The 23,898-nt window shown below is 32.4% G+C and overlaps 3 protein-coding genes and 1 long non-coding RNA gene across 5 annotated transcripts; all 4 read left to right on the top strand.

Annotated features, from left to right (window-relative positions):
• Positions 1 to 2,117: 2,117 nt before the first annotated feature.
• Positions 2,118 to 5,727, top strand: HIT3 (HIS triad family protein 3). Its single transcript, XM_068645973.1, has 5 exons — positions 2,118 to 2,391; positions 2,878 to 2,935; positions 3,967 to 4,056; positions 5,233 to 5,350; positions 5,468 to 5,727. The coding sequence occupies exons 1-5, from the start codon at positions 2,258 to 2,260 to the stop codon at positions 5,533 to 5,535; spliced, it is 468 nt and encodes a 155-aa protein (XP_068502074.1). The 5' UTR covers positions 2,118 to 2,257; the 3' UTR covers positions 5,536 to 5,727.
• A 3,805-nt stretch (positions 5,728 to 9,532) lies between these two features.
• On the top strand, positions 9,533 to 10,558 carry LOC137838231 (putative disease resistance protein RGA3). Its single transcript, XM_068647486.1, has one exon. It carries the CDS (start codon positions 9,533 to 9,535, stop codon positions 10,556 to 10,558), a length of 1,026 nt encoding a protein of 341 aa, XP_068503587.1.
• Positions 10,559 to 11,960: 1,402 nt separating this feature from the next.
• Positions 11,961 to 20,243, top strand: LOC137837110 (UBP1-associated protein 2A). 2 transcript variants are annotated; one of them, XM_068645972.2, is made up of 2 exons: positions 11,961 to 13,486; positions 19,722 to 20,243. In XM_068645972.2, the coding sequence occupies exon 1, from the start codon at positions 12,134 to 12,136 to the stop codon at positions 13,484 to 13,486; it is 1,353 nt and encodes a 450-aa protein (XP_068502073.2). In that variant the 5' UTR covers positions 11,961 to 12,133; the 3' UTR covers positions 19,722 to 20,243. The 2 variants fall into 2 exon arrangements, with proteins under 2 accessions (XP_068502073.2, XP_068502072.2); XM_068645971.2 differs by lacking the exon at positions 19,722 to 20,243 and adding an exon at positions 15,812 to 16,177 and having other exon boundaries at positions 12,020 to 13,486.
• Positions 19,777 to 22,993, top strand: LOC150027873 (uncharacterized). The gene is made up of 3 exons (XR_016520358.1): positions 19,777 to 19,912; positions 22,526 to 22,681; positions 22,753 to 22,993. It is a non-coding gene; the product is annotated as an uncharacterized LOC150027873 (long non-coding RNA).
• Positions 22,994 to 23,898: the final 905 nt, after the last annotated feature.

Genomic DNA, 23,898 nt, shown 5'->3' with positions numbered 1-23,898 from the left:
GTCTAACCTACCAAATTGGTGGATCAAAAGCATAATGAAAAAGGTTGGTCCATCCACTCTTATTTTTAAATTTAAAAATAAATAAAAAATAGTTAAAAAAATAACTTTTTTATTATATAATTTGAAAGATCCAAATATACAATATTAATATAACATAAATTATTAAATTTTATAAATTAAGTTTCAATTATTACTTATAATAATGTAATTTAATTTGTAAAGGTTATAATTATTTTAATTTATTCTATTAGAGAGATTAATTAATCAATTAAAAATTTAGAAAATATTTATATAATTAAATATACTTTATATATATAATAAATTTTAAAAATATAAAATTTAAGAAAAATTAAAAAGAAAATAGTAGATCATCCTGCCTTTGATAAAAAAAAATCAAAATTTATAACCTATTTTATTATGATCGACCAACCTAGACATTTTTTAGTAATTAAACTAACCCATTTTAGCATATGTATATATACTCACTTTTTGAACATAGGCTACTCGTTGATGTATAGAAAGTAATTTTCATTTGATCAAACAACACTTAATATAGAATCATATTTACATTATTAAAAAAATGTCACATTCTTTAATTTTACACTGCTTTAAATAACCAACTATTAAACAACATTGTTTTATTGTGTAATTTGTAATAGTGAATTTTTTTTATCTAATATGGGTTTATTTATAGGTGAGATCAAATTTAAGGATCAATAAGGATAAATTTAAATATCTGTTTGCAAAAGAGATAAAAATTTAAAGAGAATATTTACTTTTTCCTTTTAAATTACATAGTTGAATTAAAACTTAATAACTTTGATTATTTAAAAAGAATTGCAATATTTTTGTACATTTTTAATTTTTAAAATAATATAAGTTTTTTTTATTGAAACAATGAATAGAAAAAAAATAACTAAATTCGGATTTACTAACTTCTATTGTTAAAATTAATATATTATTTTAAATTTAAAAAAATTTAAAAATATAAATGTGTTGTGTGTTAAATAAAATAAAAAAATTGATACAATTTTTGAAAATTCATAAAAGCATTTTCTGAATCGATTAAAGCTGGAGTTAAATAATTAATTTTAATTTAGATCTAAATAGAAAATAACAATCTTCCTTAGTTCCAACGTAATTATATATATTCTAAATACGTTAGAAAATATTATTTTTTGCATCCACACGTTTAAAAATAATAGTAAATATAAATATTAAAAATATATAGTATAAATAAATCGCGTATCTTGAATCTACGAACAATGCACTTCTAACCTTATTACATTATCTATATATTTTAATTAAGTTTTAATTTTAATAAGCATAGTATCGCTGTGCGATATTTTGTAATCTATTAAAAGTAATATATTTTATATAACTTTCAAAATAATAATTAAAAGTAAAATAATCATTATATAATTAGACATATTTAATTTTAATCAAATGATAATACGATAGATAAACATAATTCTGATTAGTACTTCTAGTACAATGATAATCTGAATTAATTAAGTGTGTAAATTATTTATCCAAAGCTAAAATCAAACACAAATTACAGCATGTCATAAACATAACACACATCAACCTTGTCATTATCATTGGTAGAAGAAGAAGAAGAATACAATGTTTTGTTTACCAAAAATAAGGTATTTTAATAGATTAATTATTAAGATAGATAAAATTTTAAAAAATTATTAAAATTTTCACTATAGTTTTAATTAATATTTTGTACTAAGTGATACAACTTCACTTAAAACATAATTCTATTAAGGATAATGATACATTGACAATTCACAGTACATTACAACTTTCAATATTATTATTTTAATATTTTTTTATATTATTTAATTCTAAATTTATCTTTTATTATATATATTTATTTCTAAACACATCACTCAAGAGTTGTATATAACTCCATATAAGTTAACAAAGTATATTTTCCTTTTACTAAAGTCTTATATATTAATTGTATCATCTTGATACGACTTTGTCGTAATAAAATCGTGTTAACTTATATAATTGATCCATTTTAATAATTTTTTAAAATTTATTTATTTTAATAATTAACGTTATTATAATATAATATTTAAAAAAAATCTAATAGACAAGACAAAGGGGCATAACATTAGAACCTTTCATTCTAAGAACAAAGAATTAGACATGTTTGGATTTTCTCTTTGAAACCAAAAAGGACCCGTTTGGATTCAGCCCAAAGCTCATTGGATTTGGGGTTTCCCCAAGTATTGTTCTATGAATGAGTGCCAAAAACAACAATATAAGGGACAGAATCAGTGTCTTGGCATCACACTTAACTAGTTCCAGCGCCATGGCTTCAGAGAAGGAAGCTGCTCTTGCTGCCATTCCATCTGATGCTGATGCTCCAACCATGTATGTTTTAAAGCTTCCTTCTTTACTACACCACTCCTTCTCCCCTTACTTGCTTTTTGGTCTTAACAGTTTTTCAATTTTCCCTCTTTCATGGGTATCTCTCTGTTTCACATAATTCCTTCCCATCTATCTGTTCGATGTTTTGATTTAGTTTGCAAAAACCCTAAAAAGATTACACTTTTATGTTCTCAACAGTTTATTTTGGAAAGAAATGTGTTAGGTATGTCCTCATTGGTGCTACTTTGAAGTAAAGATGTATGCTTGATTGATGGGATGGCCCATTTCCATTTGAAACTGGTTGTTTCCTTAGTTTCGCTGGTTGGAATTTGATGAAATTTGATTAGTGTTTTTATATGGCCATGTTGCAAGAGCCAAGAGGGTTTGACCTCTTTGTGCTGGAAGTTGGAAAAGGATCTGAGAAGGCATCTCAGTTTCTTGAGAATTTTATGAATACCTATCATTGATGTTGTATTATCTGGTTTGCAGATTTGACAAGATCATCAATAAGGAGATTCCTTCTACTGTGGTTTATGAGGATGATAAGGTAATATAATGATGCCTGGTGTGTTTTGTTCTATGCTAATATTTATGATTGGTGAGCGCTATGTTGGTGTCTCTTGGTGAGCGTACGAGAAGAAATTCATAAATCTGCTGTTCATGGTGAAAACAGTACAATCTACTAAATAAATAAAGTAATAATTAGGGACATTAGCACAATATTAGAATTCAACTGAAGTGACTAGTGAGTTAGGTAGAAAAGTCTCAAGGTTTTAAGTAGCACATCAAATAGATTATTCTACTCAATGTAGGATTCCTTACATGTAATCTCTGTGAACTCAAAGCTTTCACAGGAAGCAAGCATTTCTGCTGGATTGTACATTCTAAATTAGGGCTCCTTTAGGCTTCTAGCTCAAATGTAAAAAAGCTTGTTGATTACATGGTTAAATTTATTGGAGTACTTTTTATTTCCTGCCATCTAGTAATGTCTTTATGAATATTTCAATTTCTTTGTGGGAAATCTTTCCAAATTGTGTTTGTTTGTACTACAGTTTTATTGTTTTCTTGGTTGCCCCTGAGCCATTTTATTTTAGATTTCTGCATTAGAAACTGTTGACCATTAAATTTAAGCCTTAAATGTTGGGAAATTAAAGGATCTTTGCATGTTTTTTACCGTTCAGAATAACTTTAATTTCTAACATAATTCACTTTGTAATAGGTTCTGTTTGATTTTTTTCCCTATCTGCATTTTGCCCTCCTTAATTTCTTCTCCCTTTAAAAAGATTCAATCTCATGATCAGAATATTGTTTCTGACGGTCATTGTGTGGGCACCAGTGAAATGTTTATTTGTTAACTTTTTTCTCTCTTCCTTTGGCCATTTATGTCCTTATTGTTAAGAGAGCATGGCCAGATTTTGCTCATAACCTCTGTGCTTTATGCTATAAAGGTTGGTTAAAAGAGAAACACATAGTAGTTACTCTAAGCTAGGTAACAGTGAAATTTTGCTTGCCCAGACTTCTGGTGTATTTGTTTATAATAACTATTAATGATCCTATTATTTTCCCCCTTTTTGACAGGTGCTTGCCTTCAGGGACATAACTCCTCAAGCTCCTACACATATTCTTATCATTCCTAAAGTCAAAGATGGGTTAAGTGGTCTATCCAAGGTACTTATTAGTGTTACTTTCTGTGTATATAGGCATATTTTGGTGTCTCAAACTTTTGGAAAATCAATTGCACCCATGTATGATCATGCTTGCTATAGTTATTTACTTTAAAAAGAACATAAACTATTTTCCTCTTTAAACTCACTTTAGAAAGTAAAAATGTAACTTCTCCCATTATTTACTAGTATTTCAAGCAAATGATAAATTATATATTCCTTCAGAACGCTCGCCCTGTGGTAACAATGATACAATTTTGAACTATAAAGTGTTAGTGTTGGCATCTTCTTTTTGTTATGTGATCACTACATGTACTTGATATTAACCTTTCCATGTGGAACTATGGATGTACCAAAATTTAGCTAACAAGTAATTATAGCTATGGTTATTTTGTAATTATTCTTTCAAAATACTGAATCTGTGTGGTGTTCTTTAACTAGATAAAGTTTAGTGTGTTTCTACTTTTAATTGCTTTGCTCTGAAGCAGGTTCATGGTGGTTAGCACCTAATATTTTATGATGAGAATGTGACAATTTGCACGCTACCTACTCCTATTTGTTTGTTCATTTTTCTGTTGTCACTTTTTCTAAATGATGGCTTATGTTTGCAAATACTGTGCCCTGAAGGTTGTCTAAAGTGGTTTGGTTACCTTAAACAATTGGTGGAGTTTCCAATGAGAAAATTTAGATCAAATAGAAGATAGTTTGATTAAATGGTTAGAGGGAACCTAAAAGCATGGTTGGAAAATAATAGATTGGAATCATGGAAAGAAGTTTTTTTTTTCTATTCTTTTTTTTGGGAAAGAAGAAATTATGCAAACAGTTTTAATTTTTTTTACATCCATGGAAATGGAAGATCATGAAATCTCTTCCATCAATTTAACACCAATTACATTCAGTCATAACTCGTTAGTTATATCACTAAATTTTTGTAAATCAATTTACCATTTTTGTATTGTGTCTCCATTCCTGCAAAGTTGAGATATTAGTTTGAAATCATGTACTATTTATTCATTCGTTGTTATGAATAACTTATTACACTCTTGCAACTATATCTCTAGACAAGAGCAAAAGAAAAAGAACTATATACTACACATTTGTGACTAAACAAACTTAGTGACTGAAGCTTTGGTTTTCATTATGCTTGTTCATGTTCATGTTCTTGTTGATTTTTCTGCAGGCAGAGGAAAGGCACTTTGATATTCTTGGCCGCCTTCTGTACACCGCGAAGCTGGTTGCAAAGCAAGAAGGTCTGGATGACGGCTTCAGGATTGTAATAAATGATGGGCCAAAGGGATGTAAGTTTTGTCCTCCAGGCCAACTCCTGAGCTTTGATAAATCATCTTCTGTTTGGTTCTTTGATTCTTGAGTGATTTCTTCAACAGTATATTGAGTTGTGATTTTACTTTTGACAGGCCAATCAGTTTACCACATTCATGTGCACCTCCTTGGGGGAAGACAGATGAACTGGCCTGCAGGCTAAAATGTTGGAAAGGATTTGCAGGGAGAGATGAGAGTAGTAATAATGTGGTTGTGCTATCTTTCAGTAATGGTTTAAGACAACAATAAATTGCAACATGTGGTGTACTTGAAATGACATGTGATTAAGTTACATTACCAGTGTTTGCATGTATTTAAACTCATGTGGTGAATGCAGTCTAGTTCTAAGTGCTAACTTCCAAAGTCATTTTCTAAATTGTGGTTGTTGATGGTGTTACTTGCCACTTTAACATTAGTGCCATCAACCAATGTTGTAGTGATGTTTAATTTAGTTAATAGAGATCACAGTCCTACCAAACTGAGGTGGTACTCATCTCAGCCCCACCCCACCTGGGGTGAGTTCTTCTTCGATCTTCATAGTGTCTTTTGCATAAATATAGCATAATTTATCACATGTTTGTTAGAACAATTCATAATTCTAAATATTTTCTCCATCTCATCGATCCATAATTTAGCCTTCTCTAGGTTGTAACCTCTAGAGAATTGTGGAGGTGGTTTCTCTAAATTCCACTAAATCTTGTGATTCAGTTGTTCCTTCATGCCTTTGGTTCAAAAGTGCAGTGGTCATGTCCTTGATAGCTTGTACCGCTTCTGTCAATTCAGTGTTCATCATGTAAGTTGTCATCTGAAATGATACAAATCAATGTAAAAATATTATTATTGATGTATTCCACAGGTCTCACATGGAACATTGCTCTGATATCACTATTATGTCGTTCGTTTTTTTCATTGGACGCTCTATGAACATTATCATCATACAGTTCCATGAGCAACCTCATTAGATGCTTTCCTATTTCAATTCATAACTTCAATTTTTTTCTCTTTTTATAGTCTATGTCCAAATTGGGTTTTGGAAAGGCTTCTTGAACACTGTGTGAATATGTCTAAAGATTCCATACATGCTATTTTCAAGGTTAAATATTGATTGAAAGAGAATGTTTAAGCGTCTAATACCCAAAATAACAGCTTATGATTTTCTTGATTTAGAATTTATATAAGAAATTCAAACCAAAGAAAGATGTGATTAATTAAATGCAATATCTATCTTTATATTAGCCTAAGCGTTTAGCAATTTGTAAGTTGCAAAGAGCCTCTATTGTGTTATGTATTGTCCGTAGGGAGTGTCTACTGGTTTATTTACTCCAGAGAGCGTCTCACGCATTATATTTTCTGCATAATGCCTCTTAGACACTCAAAATTGTAATTAAATGAAGTTTTGAGTTTTATTTATTAATGACAGATCTTTATTTTGAAAACTTAATTCAAGGATGGGTTAAAATATTGATTGTCTAGTGCATAACACTATAATTTCATATACAATAGTTATTTAAGAAATTCTCAAAATGGAACAAGATAATTCAAATATGAAATCAGTAAGCGTCTAATTAAAAAATCATACAGTCTCGGTAAGTGTATAATGTGTCCTGCACTAAACCTAAACTACAAAAATTATATTTTAACTCTAGTATACAATAATAGTGGATGTCTTAAGAAAGAAAAATAATTTTCAATATATTTTCCAGAATATAAATTATTTAAACAAATTTAAAATTATCTTAGACATATTGAAAGAAAACTGAAGTTCAAACTTTTGCCCCAGTTTTTGTGTAGTTTAAAAATTATTCAATCTTTTGCAGCTTTGTTCAAGTTAGATTTTGTAATTGCCTCCTTAACATGGCATAAATATTTATTTGATTATTTTTAAACATCTGAAGAATTTAGAGATCTCATATAAATACTATTTTTAAAAAATCACGTTTCTTTGATCATTTAATGACGAAAATGAAATTATGAAAAAAAATTGAGTAACCTATTCCTCGAGATGTGACATAATTATTCATAAGGTTCATACTCCAATCCGTTACAGGGAATAAGCATAATTATTTGCAGTGAAAATATTTAAATTATTTGGAGTATCCATCCAGACTTCTATGCTATCTTTAATAATTTACAGACTGTTTATATATAAAAAAAATAAATAGGAAAGTGGGACATATATAATTAAAATAATCTAATATTAAATCAATAAATAATACATAATTCTGATATTTAGAGTAAATAGTGAGGTTGTTTGGATTATGGTATATTAAAGTGAATTTGTGAGGAAAATTTATTGAAGATTGTGAGTGATATGATGGTTGTAAGGAGATTTTTTTTTCTAAAATGTGTAAAATGTAAGTTTACAAATTTACCATTTCCTTAAAAAATATTTAAATAATAAAATAATAGATATTTTTGTGTAGAATTTAGTTAATTAAAATTTTATAAATATATATAAAAAATATTTTCATAAAATTAAATTAAATAAAAATAAAAATTAATTTTTATTATTGTTAATATTATTATTTAATAAATTTATTTTAATTATTATTAAGTATGTAATTTATATTTATATTTATTTTTATTATTATTATTTTAGTTATTATTATTATTTATAATTTTTTTTATTTTTTTATATATAATATTTCTATTTTAAATTTTAAATATATTTTAATTATTTCATAGTTTTTTCATGGGTATAAAAATAATAATTAAGGGCAGTTTTGACTTTTCAATGATATGATGTAATGTTTCATTTTCTTTTTTCTCTTGGCACAACGGATGTTTTCCGAATTGTTTAATTCATTGGAAACAAACACAAAAAATTTGTGTTTTTCTATCCGAGTGAACAGTGTTTACTCATATGCAAATAGAGCATAAGAGAATGAGGTTAGAGACACCTCATAGAAAAGAAAATTTAAAATAGAGAGTTAAAACACATTTAACCTCTTGAATAAGTCTTTCTCTCTCTTTTTATTTCTCTCTTCTTGTGCTTTGTTTAAGACCGTAACACATGTCCTCTTTTTATAATGAATTTTATAATTATTATCTCTAGTTTCATTTGAATTTTTAGTTGGAATCTAAGTATATTCTAATTTGTAAAAGATAAGATAACTTAGTAAAAGTTAAAAAGGTAATTACTATGTAGACTTAAGTCAAACTAAATCAAATTTTTGTGTGTTATATTCAACATAAACAGGTTTATACTCTTTCCATGCTTATTTATTCTTTGATGAGATAAATCCTCACTATTATAAGTATTATATATGCGTACATTTTTATTATTTCGTTGTGATTTCAGAAGGTGTATGAACTATTAGATAATAAAAAAATATTAGATCATCAAAATGTTTAAGAGACTATTAAACATTCTAAACATCTAATAGATTTTTTTTATTAAAGATTTTATAAAAGTATTATTGTTAGACATGTGTCAAATGATAAATGAAGTAAAAGCCTTTTAATATTGCCATCAGGAGAATGCCATTCTTCTACCACTAAAAACATATCCTATTTTTCTAAAAAAAAATCATAGTATATCAAAATAATTCCATATACCTGACTTAGAAGATCATGTAGATATCTCACCGTCATAAATATTATAAAAAAATTCAAACAACCTACATTGACAAACAAATAATTGATCATTAACAAAAAAAAAAGAACATAAAGAACATAGACATAAGATGAGTAAAAATATCTTTAAATAAAAAAAAACTATATAATTAATTACTAGGAAAAAAAAAAACCTTGTTTGCATAGTATTTTAATCACTGTTGAAGATTGAAAACGCCACAACATTATTCAAATAATTGCAGAAAACTGCACTAACCTTATGAAACAAATGTAGAACCAACAAAGTGCACCAATCCACAGTAAAAGTGTTAAGTCTCACTCTAGAGTTAGTCAATGGAAGAATATTAAAAAAATTATCTGACTATTTTTAAATAAAAGTGAAAATAATTTAAGACCTTTCAAAAATAATAAATAAAGAGATATATAAATCACTATTAAACCAAATTGAATAAAAAAACGATAAATAAAGAGATAAAGAAAAACTGATAAACCAAATCTTAGTTAATTAAAAATTACTTACAAGGTATCCAATCTCTTTAACTCTACTTTCATTTCATTTAACAAGAAAATTAATTGAATCAGGGATGAAAGAAGTCTTGGAAAAACTAGAATATCTTTCAAGGCAAAAGGATGTTCTTGCTTTGAAAGAGGGTAGTTATTCTAGAGTTAGATCAGGTCGTAAAGTGTCACAGAAATTACAATCAACTTTTTTCGTTGTTGAAAGTGTTATTTATGGTAGAGATGCTGAAAAAGATATAATCATTAATTGGCTCAAATTGGAAACCGATAATCGAAACCAACCCTCAATACTTATACTTTCCATTGTGGGCATGGGTGGGTTGGGTAAGACCACACTTGCCCAACATGTCTACAATGACCCAAAGATCGAGGATGCAAAATTGGATATCAAAGCTTGGGTATGTGTTTCAGATTATTTTCATGTTTTTACTGTGACAAGAACAATTATTGAGGCATTCACCGGTGAAAAAGATAATAGTAGGAATCTAGAAATGGTTTACAAAAGATTGGAAGAAAAATTGTTAGGAAGGAAATTTTTTCTTGTTTTGGATGATGTTTGGAACGAAAAACCAGAAGAATGGGAAGCTGTGCGAACTCCTCTTACCTATGGGGCTCCAGGAAGTAGAATTCTTGTCACAACTTGTGGTGAGAAAGTTGCTTCTATCATGAGGTCTAAAGTGCTTTGCCTAAAGCAATTAGGAGAGGATGAATGTTGGAATGTTTTTGAAAATCACGCATTGAAAGATGGTGATCTTGAATTGAATGAAGAGCTAAAGGAGATTGATAAAAGGATAGTTGAGAAGTGCGTGGGATTACCTCTAGCTTTGAAAACAATTGGATGTCTTTTACGCACAAAGTCATCCATTTCAGACTTGAAAAACATATTGGTAAGTGACATATGGGACTTACTAAAAGAAGACAATGAAATTATCCCTGCTCTATATTTGAGCTATCATCACCTTCCTTCTCATCTTAAAAGGTGTTTTGCTTATTGGGCTTTATTCCCCAAAGATTATGAGTTTATGAAGGAGGAGTTAATTTTGTTGTGGATGACCCAAATTTTTTTTACAGTGTCTACAACGACATCCTGAAGAAGTTGGTGAACAATACTTTAATGATCTTTTTTCAAGGTCTTTCTTTCAACAAGGCACTGAAACAAGGAGGTCTTTCTTTGAACAAAGCACTAAAAGGTGTTTCGTCATGCATGACCTTCTAAATGATTTGGCAAAATATGTTTATGGAGATTTTTGTTTCAGGTTGAAATTTGATAAAGGTCAATGTATAGCGAAAACAACCCGTTATTTTTCATTTGAATTCAATGACGTCAAATGTTTTAATGATTTCGGGAGTTTAACTGATGCTAAAAGACTTTGTTCATTTCTTCCCATTATAGAAATTTGGGGAACTTACATTTACTATGGATGGTATTTCAAGATTTCGATACATGATTTGTTCTTCAAAAATAAGTTTTTACGCGTCTTATCTCTCCATGGTTGTTATGCCCTTAAAGATGTCCCAAATTCTGTAGGCGGTCTTAAACATCTCCTTTCATTGGACCTTTCGTCTACTAGGATACAAAAGCTACCAAATTCAATAGGTTTGCTTTATAACTTGCTAATACTGAAGTTGAACTACTATTTAAGTCTCGAGGAGTTGCCCTCAAATTTGCATAAACTCAAAAAATTATGTTGCCTGAATTTATAGATACAAGAGTGAAAATGATGCCAATGCATTTTGGAGAATTGAAGAATCTTCAAGTACTGGATATGTTTTTCATGGATAGAAATAATGAGCTCAGTATTAAGCAACTCGGAAGACTCAATCTTCATGGAAGGTTATTCATTAATGAGGTGCAGAATATTTTGAATCTTTTTTCACCAAACAACCTTTTTTTCACTCCTGTTCATTATCCAAAAAAAGCCAAGAATTTGGTTCCGTAACCAAATTTTGAAAACCCTTTTTTTGAAATAAGAAATGTGAGAATTCGATTTTCTGAAAACATAATTCTGACCATGAAAGAAATGATGTTATGGCCATTATAATGATAGTACCAAAAGATACTTCATAATAACTCTCTCAACCAATTTCACATAACAACTATTTTAATTTTCTGATGCAAAATCCAATATGTAGATCCAGATGAAATGTTCTTCAGCTTAGTTAACTGTTAAACTAAAGTTTTCCTTGGTTGTTTTGTGCCAAAAAAGTATGACATGTGTTCCTTTAATCTTTAAAAATATAAATTGTAAGCAATTTGGAAGATTTGAAAGTTAAAATGTTTTATTAATCAAAACTCTTGACAAATAAGATAATCTCCCTTAGAATTATAAATATGATTTTTATTGATTATGTGAAGTAGATTAACTAATAATTATTATAATAAAATAAAAAAGAATTTAAACACGGTTTTAAATATTAACGAGGTATTAACAAAATTTGGAAAGAAATTGTAGCACGAGAATGTACTTGAAGAATTATTTTTTATTTAGGTTTATTTCGAAAAAAAAAAGAATCTTATTTCGAAAAGTGTTTCCTAGTATAAAAAACCAGACGTAAATAAATATGACACAATACCGAAAAGCTCGTACTTCCGAAGATCGTAACCAAAATCATCAAACCCTAACCTGAAGTTGCAGCACTCGGGATACGCTAATTCGACGACGACAATGGCGAGGAAGCGAAAACAGCCACCTCGTCCGGCGAAATCCGCAGAGCCCCCTCTCAAACAGCAACAACAACAACAGCCCCAATTGAATGTTGAAGCAGAGTATAAAGAAGAGGAACTATACGAAGAAGAAAAAGAAGAAGAAGAAGAAGTAGAAGAAGAAGAAAGCGAAGAAATTGAAGAGGAATTAGCACCGAGCAATGAAACCTCCAAGGCCCCCTCCACGTCTTGCTCCTCTCCAAGCGACGACGAGGAGCCAATCCGGGACCTTCTAGAACCCCTCGGCAAGCATGAGATCGCGAAACTTCTCATGGAGGCCGCCTCCAAGCACCGCGACGTGGCGGAACGGATACGACGCACCGCCGACGCCGATCCCGCGCACCGCAAGATCTTTGTACATGGCCTCGGCTGGGACACCACCGTCGAAACCCTCACCGCCGCTTTTTCCTCCTACGGCGACATCGAGGACTGCAAGGCCGTTACGGACAAGGCCACCGGAAAGTCCAAGGGCTATGGCTTCGTCCTTTTCAAGACCCGTCGCGCTGCGCGGAACGCTCTTCGCCAGCCGCAGAAGAGGATCGGCAACCGCACTGCGGCTTGCCAGCTGGCGTCCGTGGGCCCAGTCCAGGCGACGACGGCGACGATTTCGATGGCGCCCGGGGCTTCAGATTTCTCGCAGAGGAAGATCTACGTGAGCAATGTGAGTGCGGAATTGGACCCGCAGAGGCTTCTTTCGTTTTTTGCGCGGTTTGGGGAGATTGAGGAAGGACCTTTGGGGCTTGATAAGGTAACTGGGAAACCGAAGGGGTTCTGTTTGTTTGTTTATAAGAGTGTGGAGGGTGCAAAGCGGGCGTTGGAGGGGCCGCACAAGAAGTTTGAGGGGCATATTTTGCATTGCCAGAAGGCAATTGATGGTTCGAAGCAACAGCGAGTAGGGGTGGTGCAAGGTAGTTCTCATAGTGGTGGGTTTGTTGGTGTGGGGGCAGTGCCAATGACGGGGCACTTGATGGCTCCAGCCGGGCCAGCGGCAGGAGGAGATGTAGCAGGGACGGCAGTGCAGTCAGTTAATCCGGCAGTTGGGCAGGCACTGACGGCATTGCTGGCATCTCGGGGTGCCGGGTTGCAATTGAGTGGGTTGTTGGGGATTGGGTCACCGGGGACGAACACTAGCAGTTATGTTGGACAAGGGAGTGTGAATCATGGGGGTGTTGTTGTTGGGGGGTATGGGAATCAAGTAGGGCTGCCAAGTTCATATGCAAGCCAGCAGCAGGTGGGGATAAGTGGATCTGGAAGAGTGCAGCAGTATCATGGTGTGGGACAGTATGGTGGCGTTGTGCCTTACACGGGCCACTAGGTGTGCTTTATTCTTTGATCATAATTATCGCCATAATCGTTATAAGAACTGCACTCAAGTTTAACGATATTTTTATATTCACCTTCCACCTCCCATTCTAACCCCTATACATACCCCCTCAAGTTATGTAGGTAATACTGTATATTCTAACCATTAATACAAACCTCTCGTTTCTTATGGATTTATAGACTGATGGAGGTTAAAATGATGTCAACAAAAAGGAATTAGATTATTGTTGTTATTTTATTACTATTGTCATTCTTGCTGTTATTATTATTATGCTTTTGCTTGGTTACTTTACTATTATGCTCAATTACAAAAGGAAATAGATATCGAAGATTTGTGAAGTCAGTGTAAGTATGTTAATTTTATTGACTGATGTGTGGGGTACTATTTCTGCTTCAGGTATGATGCATTCCTTGATAATTTTTTTTTGCATTGGCTTTTTTTTTTCTGTCCTTAGCACTGTTTAGCTCGCTTACAGAAAGTTGTTATAAGGGTTTTTGGGCTATAATTTTCTGATCTCATCTTGGAGATTTTAGTGACAATTTTTTGGGGTGTTAATTGTTAAATTGGACATGAACCTCGGTATTTTTCTCTTGCATTTGAAAGAAATTCTCTTACATTTTGATTTCTTGTGGTTTAACTGTTCAAGTTTGGATAATATGATAGAAATCTGCGAATATGATGGTGATATTATGGTAAGAGGTTGCTGGAATGTGGATTCGAATTTCTGTAATTTAAAATTTATTTTGTTAGTGCATGGTGAGGACCATTGTTTGAGTTGATACCATTCTTATAACTTACAGTGTGTTTAGAGTTTAAGTTTGAAAAGTAGTATGACTTTCTTTGTGTTGGCTTTCTGAGTCTGTGCAGTGTAAGAAAGGACAAAAACATATTGCTGTTGATCCTATACCCTATTTAAGATGTGCATGTTTAAAGGAACATGATGTTTGCTGTCTATGCATAGTTGCTCTCACTGGATATAGAGAGGACAATATAATAATGTCAAACAACTAGGATCGAGAGTCTCATGCGTTTGAATCATTATGGTGGATTTGACACCGGCATAAAAAACGTCTTATCCTTTTCATATTCTCAGTTACTTCTTTGACGCTTTCTCATCTTTTCTCCCCTCCATTGTTGAGTTGTTATTGGGTTTGATTTACTATTGCATAGAAAAACATGCTAATTGTTAGGCACACAAACCAGGCTAAGGTTATAGTTGTATGAAGCATAATGGACCAAAGTGGGAGACATTCTAGGAATGATCTAGTTCGCTTTGTGGTTGTAGACCTAGGCCAGTGGGGCAGCTGATGTACATGTGTCACACCTGTGCAAGAAAATCTCGCTTCTTTTTAGTTGTACTGGATGCACTTCCACCATCTCACTAAACACAAGTAGAGGTGTGAAATTTGACATCTTTTTAGTGTAATGGAATGTTAACTTAGGCAAGTTCTGGTCCACATCTAATTTATGTTAAAGTGTTATGTCACCAATTTTTCGAGGACCAAATTGATTTTCTAAAATTCCTGTGAATTCCAAATCGGTTGTTTTACTAAAACAAACCATTTACGATATAAGTGCTTGATGATCCTTGCTTTCAATCCCACTATTTTGATTTGGCTAGCCAACAGTTAGAATCATATGACGAATAAAAAATTACTTGAATCTTGGATGAATCAATGTAATTCATTATCACCGGTAGTAATCATACAATTTGGCTCATTGTTCTATCTTTTTACTTTTCCTTCACCATATCTTATTAAAGAAATTGGAAAGTTAGATAAACATAATTTGTTAAATGAGAAAGGTACCAAAGAGGCACTACTAAATGCACTCAATTTAATTATTTCAATGTTCAATTTTTGTTCTTTTGAAATGAGTTCCACACTGTTACTGACTCATTGTATGGCCTATATTTGGCTAACCCATTTCAGTTTTTTGAAATAGGTGTTTCAAGCACTCATCATAGGTTATGATTTTCTTTTGTAAGATTTATAATTATTGTTTTCTACCTAAAAGTTAGTATATTGATCATTGTACATCGTCTGTATAATGTATTTCAAGCTATTTTCATTGTGTTTATAAAGCTTAAGATTCAGTATGATACAATTTATATTTCAGTATTTAAAATTACTTGAAATTCACAAATTGTCTTGCAATTTAATAACTTTTTGTTCAAATGTCAAATAATTTTTGTTGCTTGATTTTCAACTTTTTTATAGCTCCAATCAATTTTGCAAAAAAATAATTTTTTGGGGTGACCTTTCATTTTTTTCCCACTTTGAAATTATTTTTCATGCTTTTTTATTCATTTTGCAGATTCTACTTTAGCATCAATCTTTTATTACTGGCCTGGTGATTCTTCTGAAGTTTAGGGAGCTGATGCAAATGCAATTGGCGTCTTTATAATGAAATATTACTTCAAAGATCAGAATATTTTAATTACCAAATGAAGTTCTGTTTTCACAGCGTACTTATTTCCATTATAAAATACTGTAGTATTTCACTTTTAGTTCAAAAATTCCTTGAAGAACTATTTTAGTACAATGAGTTTTAGTTTATATATGTATTATGAGAAATCCAAGTTAAAGAACCAAGTATGTTTTGAAATTTATGTTTGTATGAGGCGTTGAGCTTCAACTTGGTATTCAAGATTTACTTTGTAGTGTTTTGTTATATGGTTCATCTGTAATGTTTTTTTTCATCTATTTTTAATTTTTTAATTTTCACCTGTATGTTTTTTTATTCTTTTTTCACCCAAGATTACTGAAATGAAATTTGATTAATGTGCTAAGTGTTTTTGGTCAGTATACCTTGAAAAAATTGCTTAGAGACCAATAATTGACTTATTGACTTTCGTTGAAAAGTATCCTGCTTACCTAATTTTGTTCAGTTATATTTTAGATATGAGCAACCATTAGATCTCCTCATCTATGACTTTTTCTGCCTTTTTCCCTTCCTTCTCCCAGTGGAAAAGTGATGATAAAAATGCATCAGAATCCCAGTTGGGTTTAGAAGATACAAAATGAATGATTTCCATAGATTTATGACAGATTAGGATTTTCCCCGCTCACAGAATCTGATCCTTTCTCAAATGACAAGTTAATTTTCCTCTTTATCTCCCCACAATATTTATAGGCAACATTTCTCTTTTTTTTGTACTATATTAGTCACCCAACTCTGTCATAGTTAACTTACTACTAATGGGGTTATCTATATTCCCCTCTAAAGCCAAAAGTTTCACATTGTCCTCAAGGCAACTTGTGGTTGCTGAAATGAAGTTCCATTTATGTTCAACCAATTGAAGCATGATTTTCAAGCCAATTCCGCCAGACAGCCAAAGAATAGCTGCCATTTCTTGCAATCTGTGAGATTAGAATTTTAATTCTAACACAAAGATTGTAGTATCTTCTCTGTAGGTTCTCTATTTCCCCTCCTTTTGGGGCTCATTTGGTTGTAAGATATGATAGGATAGGATAGGACAACATATCCTGCTCTAATTAATTGGTTGTTGCAACGATAGGATATGTTTTTATCCTGTTAGTGCAATGTAATTCTTATCCTGAAGGGGGGGCTGGTTTAGAAGATATTAGGATAGAAAATTGACCTTCCTCGTGTTCTCTCACCACCCCACTTCCATTAAAATAACTATCACTGCCATTCTTCTACAGTGTTTTGCAACCACCCCAACCCACCATTGGGGTCGCCACCACCTCTCTTACCATTGTTGTCATCACCACCTCTCCTACCACTGTTGTCGTCACCACTCCTACCATTGTTGTCATCATCACATCACCCCATATACATTTTCTCTACCAATGTTATTGTCATTATCATATTTGTCATCTCTATCGTCGCAAATACAACAGTTGTCATGACAACTACCACCACCACCACCATGTCACACACTTTTGTCTATTGTCACTATCATCTTTATTGTCATGATAACATTCACTACTTCCACCATTTTTCTTATCACTACCACACAATGTCTAGAAATTTAAATAACAAAATAATCAAAGCAAAATACCAGTAAGTTCAAGTTCAAGGCTTAAAATAGTGACTAAACATAAGTATTGAGTTGAAAAGTAAATAAAAGAGGGAGGGGGTGGTGCAAACAAAAGAGGAAACAGAAAAATAAAGGGACCTTGCAGTTTGGATCAGTGGGACTGTGTCAGGAAGGGGCAGACAGTGGCACTGCAGTGGGTCGAAGGTGGTGGCGCTCTAAGGTTGGTGAAATAGAACAACTGTGTTTTGGGTTGTGGCTGGGAGGTAACTCAGGCTTTATAGTTTGGGTTGTGTTTGGGTCTGGTTGTATGACCCTACCCTATATCCAAAAACCAACCTATTTGGCTTGTGCTAACCTTGCTTGTTCTTCGAAACCAGGTGCAGGGCTGGGGTGTGATTTGTGCCGTGGCTGTTCCATGATGCCATTCTGCGACATCCAAAAGTGGCCACAATTGGCTGGCACAGGAAACCCTGATTGGCAACCACTTTATGCCATATGTGCTGCCATGACCATTTTTCGATAACACCGCACTGCCTCATCATCACATGCTATTAATATTTGGTCCTTGTCATTCCTTAGATCTTTGATTTTCACAGCTCCAAGACTGGAGCTTTAATACCTTTTGAGGCAGCTGACATCCACAGAACGAGAAAAAAAATTGCACAACAGTACATGTAGAGAGAGGATGAAAGCGAAACTAATAGGATTAAATCTCCACTGTAATGAATTTCAAAATACTTCTGTGCAGTATCTTCACTGCTATTTATACCAATTTAACTCTAACCACTTACCCGTGTAAGTGCCAAACTAATTGGCGTGAGTCAGTTGGGTCTGTTATTCTGTATTTTTTCTGGAATACATTTTAGATAGGTCCCTTATTTCAAACAATACCCCCTCCCACCGAAGATTCGATTCTTGCTCACAGCCTTTCTTCACAAGGAAGGAGATATTACCCAGATCAGCACTTCTAAGTCACTTGATGGTACACCTCTCTGTTATCCAACATGTATACTGGTTGAACCTGGAGTGCAAAGGCTAGGGTAGAGTTTGAACAGACTGGTTTGTTGACAATCTTCTTTAGGAGCGACACATGAAAACTGGATGGGTTGGTAAAGCCAGCTTACTACAGGCCACCTGACCTATCCTATCCTTTCTAGAGCTTGAAGAGGGCCATAGAAACATGAGTGAGCTTTTGGTTAGGTGTTATCGCTTGAGAGTGAATCTTAAAGGGCAGCAATTTGCGAATTTGAGGTTCAGCACTCTGCATCATAATGAATTTCCTAAATCTGCCTCTGCATTATCTATACTACTATAATTGCAATTTAACTTCTTCCTGGCCCATTTAACTTCATCACTGTTGATTAAATTGCGCTTTTTCTTACTCCCCTACTCCTCACCCCTCCCTGCCCCAAAAGGACCTATTACTCAACTGATTTTGAAACAACCTATATCTCTGTATATGGATAGATGGGGTTTACCAGCGTCGTTTTAAAATTTGCTTCAGTTATAAGTGAAATGTTTGCAGATGCATTATTGATTTCTTGACTTTCTTTTTGAATGGGTTGCATTCTTCCAGAGCTTGCATGCATTTGCATGTTGTCTGTCATACAAGTTTAAACATGTATGTTTTTTCATACAAATTCTGCATCTGAAGTACGAGACAAAGTTGGCCAGTACTTGTGATAACGGACTTGGTTTTTGATTGTCATCAAATTAAGAGGTAACTGAAATGAATTGTAAGGTAAGTTAGTTTATAATGTATAATTATGTGTATTATATAGAAAATACACCATCCACTTAAGTGCGGTCACTTTGATTCTCTTCCTGTTTGTAGAACTTGTCGTTCCAATGCATTACAGATACCTCACGTTGAAGTAAAAGATTCTTATCAGTTGGATTCTGGAGTATTTTTTTCCTTTGATTGAACTCTTTTGTTGGTCATTTTTCTCACGTCTTCATCTTTTGATGCCGCCATATTTTGTCAAGTACTTATATTTCTGATGTGGGTTTCAATTTGTTGAATTAAGCCATGTGTTCTTCAGGCACCTTCATAATAAATTGAAAACTACTGTTTTGTTCTTCAGTAAAAAATAAAAAACCCTAAATAGTTTTTACCTTTCTCTTTCTGCTCTCTTCTCTCACCCCGCAGCCATTTGTGGTTGTTCTTGTTAAATTTTCAATGTGTGGTTCTTTTTCACAAAGGTTTTGTTCTTGTATCAGGAACATATCCCCCATCTTTCATCTCATTCAAGGTCTTCAACTTTTCATCATCCTTGTAAAGAGTAGGAATCTTAAACTCAATGATTATGTTCCTACCATCAAGCATGCTAATTGCTACATACTTCTGCCGAAAGCCGCATGGTGCTCCACCAGGCTCTGTTCCATACTTGCTTTTCATGGACTCAATGTAGGTAAGCAACCTCTACAGCCTCTGCATGATCCGTAAGCCATTTAATAAATCAAAAGAACATTCCGGTTTGGATAATCCGGAATTCATTCCATACTAGACACAAGATTTCGAATTATGTAAATCGGAATCAATCCCTCAATATTTTCACTTCATAAGAATCCGGTATCTTTTTGGATTAATAAGCATCCAGTAATTCCAAATTCACTTTCAAATTCGGATTTTGGCTTACATAATTTGTATAATTTATATGTATTGCGGGATAGATAGATTGAAATGATAATCTGAATTCGGGAATGAGTTTTGAATTATTTAATTCAAAATAGAATTGCTAATTTTTTAAGCATTCTGTAGATGCACTAGATTATCCTATTTGGAACACAATTAAACCACGAAACCTCTAATGATTTTTTACTAAAGGGCTAGTATGGAATTTTTGAAATTTATGGGATGCTTGAAAAATACATGGGGTGCAAGAAGAAGCAGCCATGCTTGAGATGTCATTTAAAAAGTTGGTGTTTAACAAAAGACTGTTTTTTCCTACACATCCATGTTTTCTTGTGTGTAAATACCCTTATTATGTCACTTCTTCATATCCTTATTATGTTATATCTTCTTCATATCCTTATTATGTTATATTTTCGGATTCGAAAGTGTTTTTTACATTTATAAATTTGGAAACTATTTTTAAAAAAATATTTTGGGTTAGATAATCTAAAAGTTAGTATAAGATTTGGAAATAGCTAAATTAAGTAATCCAGAATATATTTAAAAAAATGATATTTCAAATTATATAAAATGATATTTTAAATTATATACCGGAAGTTTTTGTTCCTGATTTGAGAGTAGTTTATGAATTATAGAAATTAATTTTATATTTAAAAAAAAAAATTGGATTATGTAATTTGGAGTCTAAATAATTCTTTTAAATTACATAATTCAAAAATTAATTATAAATTTAGAGAATTTTTTAAAATTATTTAATTCAAAATATAAATTATTTTAAAAGATATTTTTGTATACAAAAACGTATAATTCAAAATATAAATTATTTCGAAACATTTTGGATATATAAAAAATTATGGATGTCACACTGAAGGTGTAGGAAGAAGCAGTGTTCACAAAATTTCCTTGGTCCTGTTGATTTTGAATCTTATTTTTGTGTAAATTGATGTAAGGTTGATTCTCCCTGCACCTAATCGGGTTCAACACATTTGAATTGACACCCAATCATGATTTGCAAAAATATCAAAATACCCTTAATGAAATTAAAAAAAATACTTGGTTTCTGGATTTAGAAATCCATAAGTCAAAAACTATACTTATGGATGTCTAAATCCAGAACACACTTAACTATTCTGGATATGTATATCCAGAATGCAAAATCCACTTCTGGATAATCATATCCATAACGTATTTCTCTACTACGTATTTAATAGTGGCTTTCGGATGCTTACATCCGTAAGATTAAAATCAGACTTCCAGATATCAATATTCGTGACCATTCCAGCTCGAACAAAATGCAAAAAAATAGCTTAAATATCTTCTTACCTCACAACAATATCAACCGACGGACCTTAAAGTGCAAATGGCCCGTCCACCACCACACTAAAACAACCTCCTTTGCGACTCAAACCACCACCAAAGAGGAAAACCAAGTTTCTTCTGCACCCTACTCCATTTTTTTCAAAATAAAGAAGACAAGGGCATGATGAGATTTTAAATAGTTCGTCGGGTGCCAGTCACAATTGATCAGGTGCATGAAGCAATTGCCTTGCTGTAATCCTCTTTTTCTATTTTGGGCTTACTAAACTACTTCCGACAGCTTCTTCCTGCGCCTCCATGACTTCTTCTCCCACCCCATACTAAAAGCACATTTACTAATATACCCTTCAATAAAAATATTAAAAAATTAAAATAATATTTTAATATACTTTTAACATTTAACTTAAACTTCACTTTCACCTTCATCGTGCCTCTTCTTCCATTTCCCTTCCAGCGGCGTTGTACCACCCCCTCCCATTTCAAGGTTTTTCTTTTTCTTCATCTCTCAAATTTCTCTAAACCCCACATTCTCTGTCACTCACACATCCACAAGTGCCCTCTTCACAGGTTAGTAAATTTAATTTTACTTATTTTGCATTGCTTTTGAAACTTGTGTTTGTGCTGCTGTGTAATCTGGTACTCAATGTGTAATCCGTTTGAAACCTGCATTTAATAGGCACCGGATTATGTAATCCGGTACAGTTGAAAATGTAAAGTAATACTGGATTATGTAATCTGGTTTAAGTTATTTAAGTAATTCCAGATTACGTAATTCGGTTTAGGTATTAAGTAATTCTGAATTACCTAATCTGGTTTAGGCTAACATGTTCCGAATTACAGATTTTGGTATGTAAATTGTGTACTTAGTGTTTCAGATTATGTAATTCGGTAGTGTTCTTACAAAGTTGTGATTTTTGTGTTTTTACGTTTTTGTTATGTATTTAGTTTCCAACCCACTTGGCAAAAACTTATTTAAATTTTATATTATGTACAAAATTTATGATTATAATATTTATTATTTGTAAATAATTGAAATTCAAATTGTGTTGTGGATATATATGGCTAAAATTAGAGGTGGTGGATCTCAGATCATGATCGCAAAAGACCAACGACATCCATTCGCAGAGGTGAACTTGGAGATTGACCCAGTGTTGTACCACGTCGTTGCCTTTGTAGTCCAAATGCTGAGCAAGCAGGTCATTCGTCTCAAGATGAGCGTGCATAGGCGGTAAGTTTTTTTATTTTTATGTGATTAAACAATATATTTGACAAGTTTAATTTATTTTGAAATTGGTGCAGGGTATATTTAGGCACATTGTCAGTATCCTCCAGTGCATGATAGATTGTTGTTAGGTCACTAAAGGCATTGGCGCATATGAGAGTATGAGCGTGACAGATGACGGGGTAGTCTACACGAGACGATCACGTAATGTTCGTGGACGTCGTTGATATATTTTTTTATTACATGATTGTAATAATAGTAACTTTGTATGTGTACAATATGGTTTAATTAATTTATGGTATAATGTTTGTTATTTTATTTTTATCTGATAAATGCGAATAAATTATGAATCGGAATTGAAGTAATAAATTTTGAATCAAAACTTAAGTAATAAATTTTGCATCAGAAACCCACATAATAAATTATGTTTACATCAATCGTCTCCAAGGTTCACATATGTCGGGCTAATATTGATTAATTGGGTAAAAGATTGCATCCGAGCACTGTAATATGATGACCATAACCTTGTCCCTGGGTAACAATGTGTACACCATAAAATGTCAGCGGTAGGTATGGGACAATCATCAAACAATTTTACGTGCATCACAAATGGAAATTAGCAAACAAAGAATATAAATAATGTGTTGAGTAATAACCTTACGCGCACAAAGTGTGAATCATACACATGACCAATACATAGTAATCAGTGTAGACTAGCATCGGTAGCGGGTGCAGTACGCAATGGAAAAATAGTAATATTTTGTTTCAATGACAAATACTCTAAGATAATATTGTATCTGCTTGCTATTAAGTATCTCATATCTGGTATTGTCATCCATTTTTCAACACTAGCCTGCAAAATTCAACAAAAAAATTAGATTGCATACAAGTTCAATTAATCAATGCACATGAGTCTTATGAATATGCACTTACCACTGACAAACTTTTCTTTGTGCGGAATAATTCAGGTGTTCTTCACATATTCAAAAAGTAATGGTCACGGTGAACAAATAGTTTCAAATTTTTTCACAAACTCATCAAATTTAGCAATCTCTGTACAGTCAATGATAGTCTTCCATGAATCCATCACAAATTTCCAAGCCTCGACAAAATCTACCAACATTTTACACTGCTTTTAGTCATATCAATAAGCATTGAATGTTCACTCGTTTTTAATCTACCTGCATATGGATGATCAACTAATGTATTATACAAATCATGAT

The sequence above is a fragment of the Phaseolus vulgaris genome, chromosome 4 (genome assembly GCF_051622355.1).
Source record: "Phaseolus vulgaris cultivar YP4 chromosome 4, ASM5162235v1, whole genome shotgun sequence".
Classification (NCBI taxonomy): Eukaryota; Viridiplantae; Streptophyta; class Magnoliopsida; order Fabales; family Fabaceae; genus Phaseolus; species Phaseolus vulgaris.
Note: the sequence above shows the minus strand (reverse complement) of the source record. Positions and strands in the feature narration are given on the sequence as shown.

Coding starts and splice junctions, on each gene's coding strand:
- HIT3 (XM_068645973.1), top strand. CDS start 2,258: ATGAGTGCCAAAAACAACAATATAAGGGACAGAATCAGTGTCTTGGCA. Junction 2,936..3,966: donor TGGTTTATGAGGATGATAAG/GTAATATAATGA, acceptor CCTTTTTGACAG/GTGCTTGCCTTCAGGGACAT. Junction 4,057..5,232: donor GGTTAAGTGGTCTATCCAAG/GTACTTATTAGT, acceptor ATTTTTCTGCAG/GCAGAGGAAAGGCACTTTGA.
- LOC137838231 (XM_068647486.1), top strand. CDS start 9,533: ATGAAAGAAGTCTTGGAAAAACTAGAATATCTTTCAAGGCAAAAGGAT.
- LOC137837110 (XM_068645972.2), top strand. CDS start 12,134: ATGGCGAGGAAGCGAAAACAGCCACCTCGTCCGGCGAAATCCGCAGAG.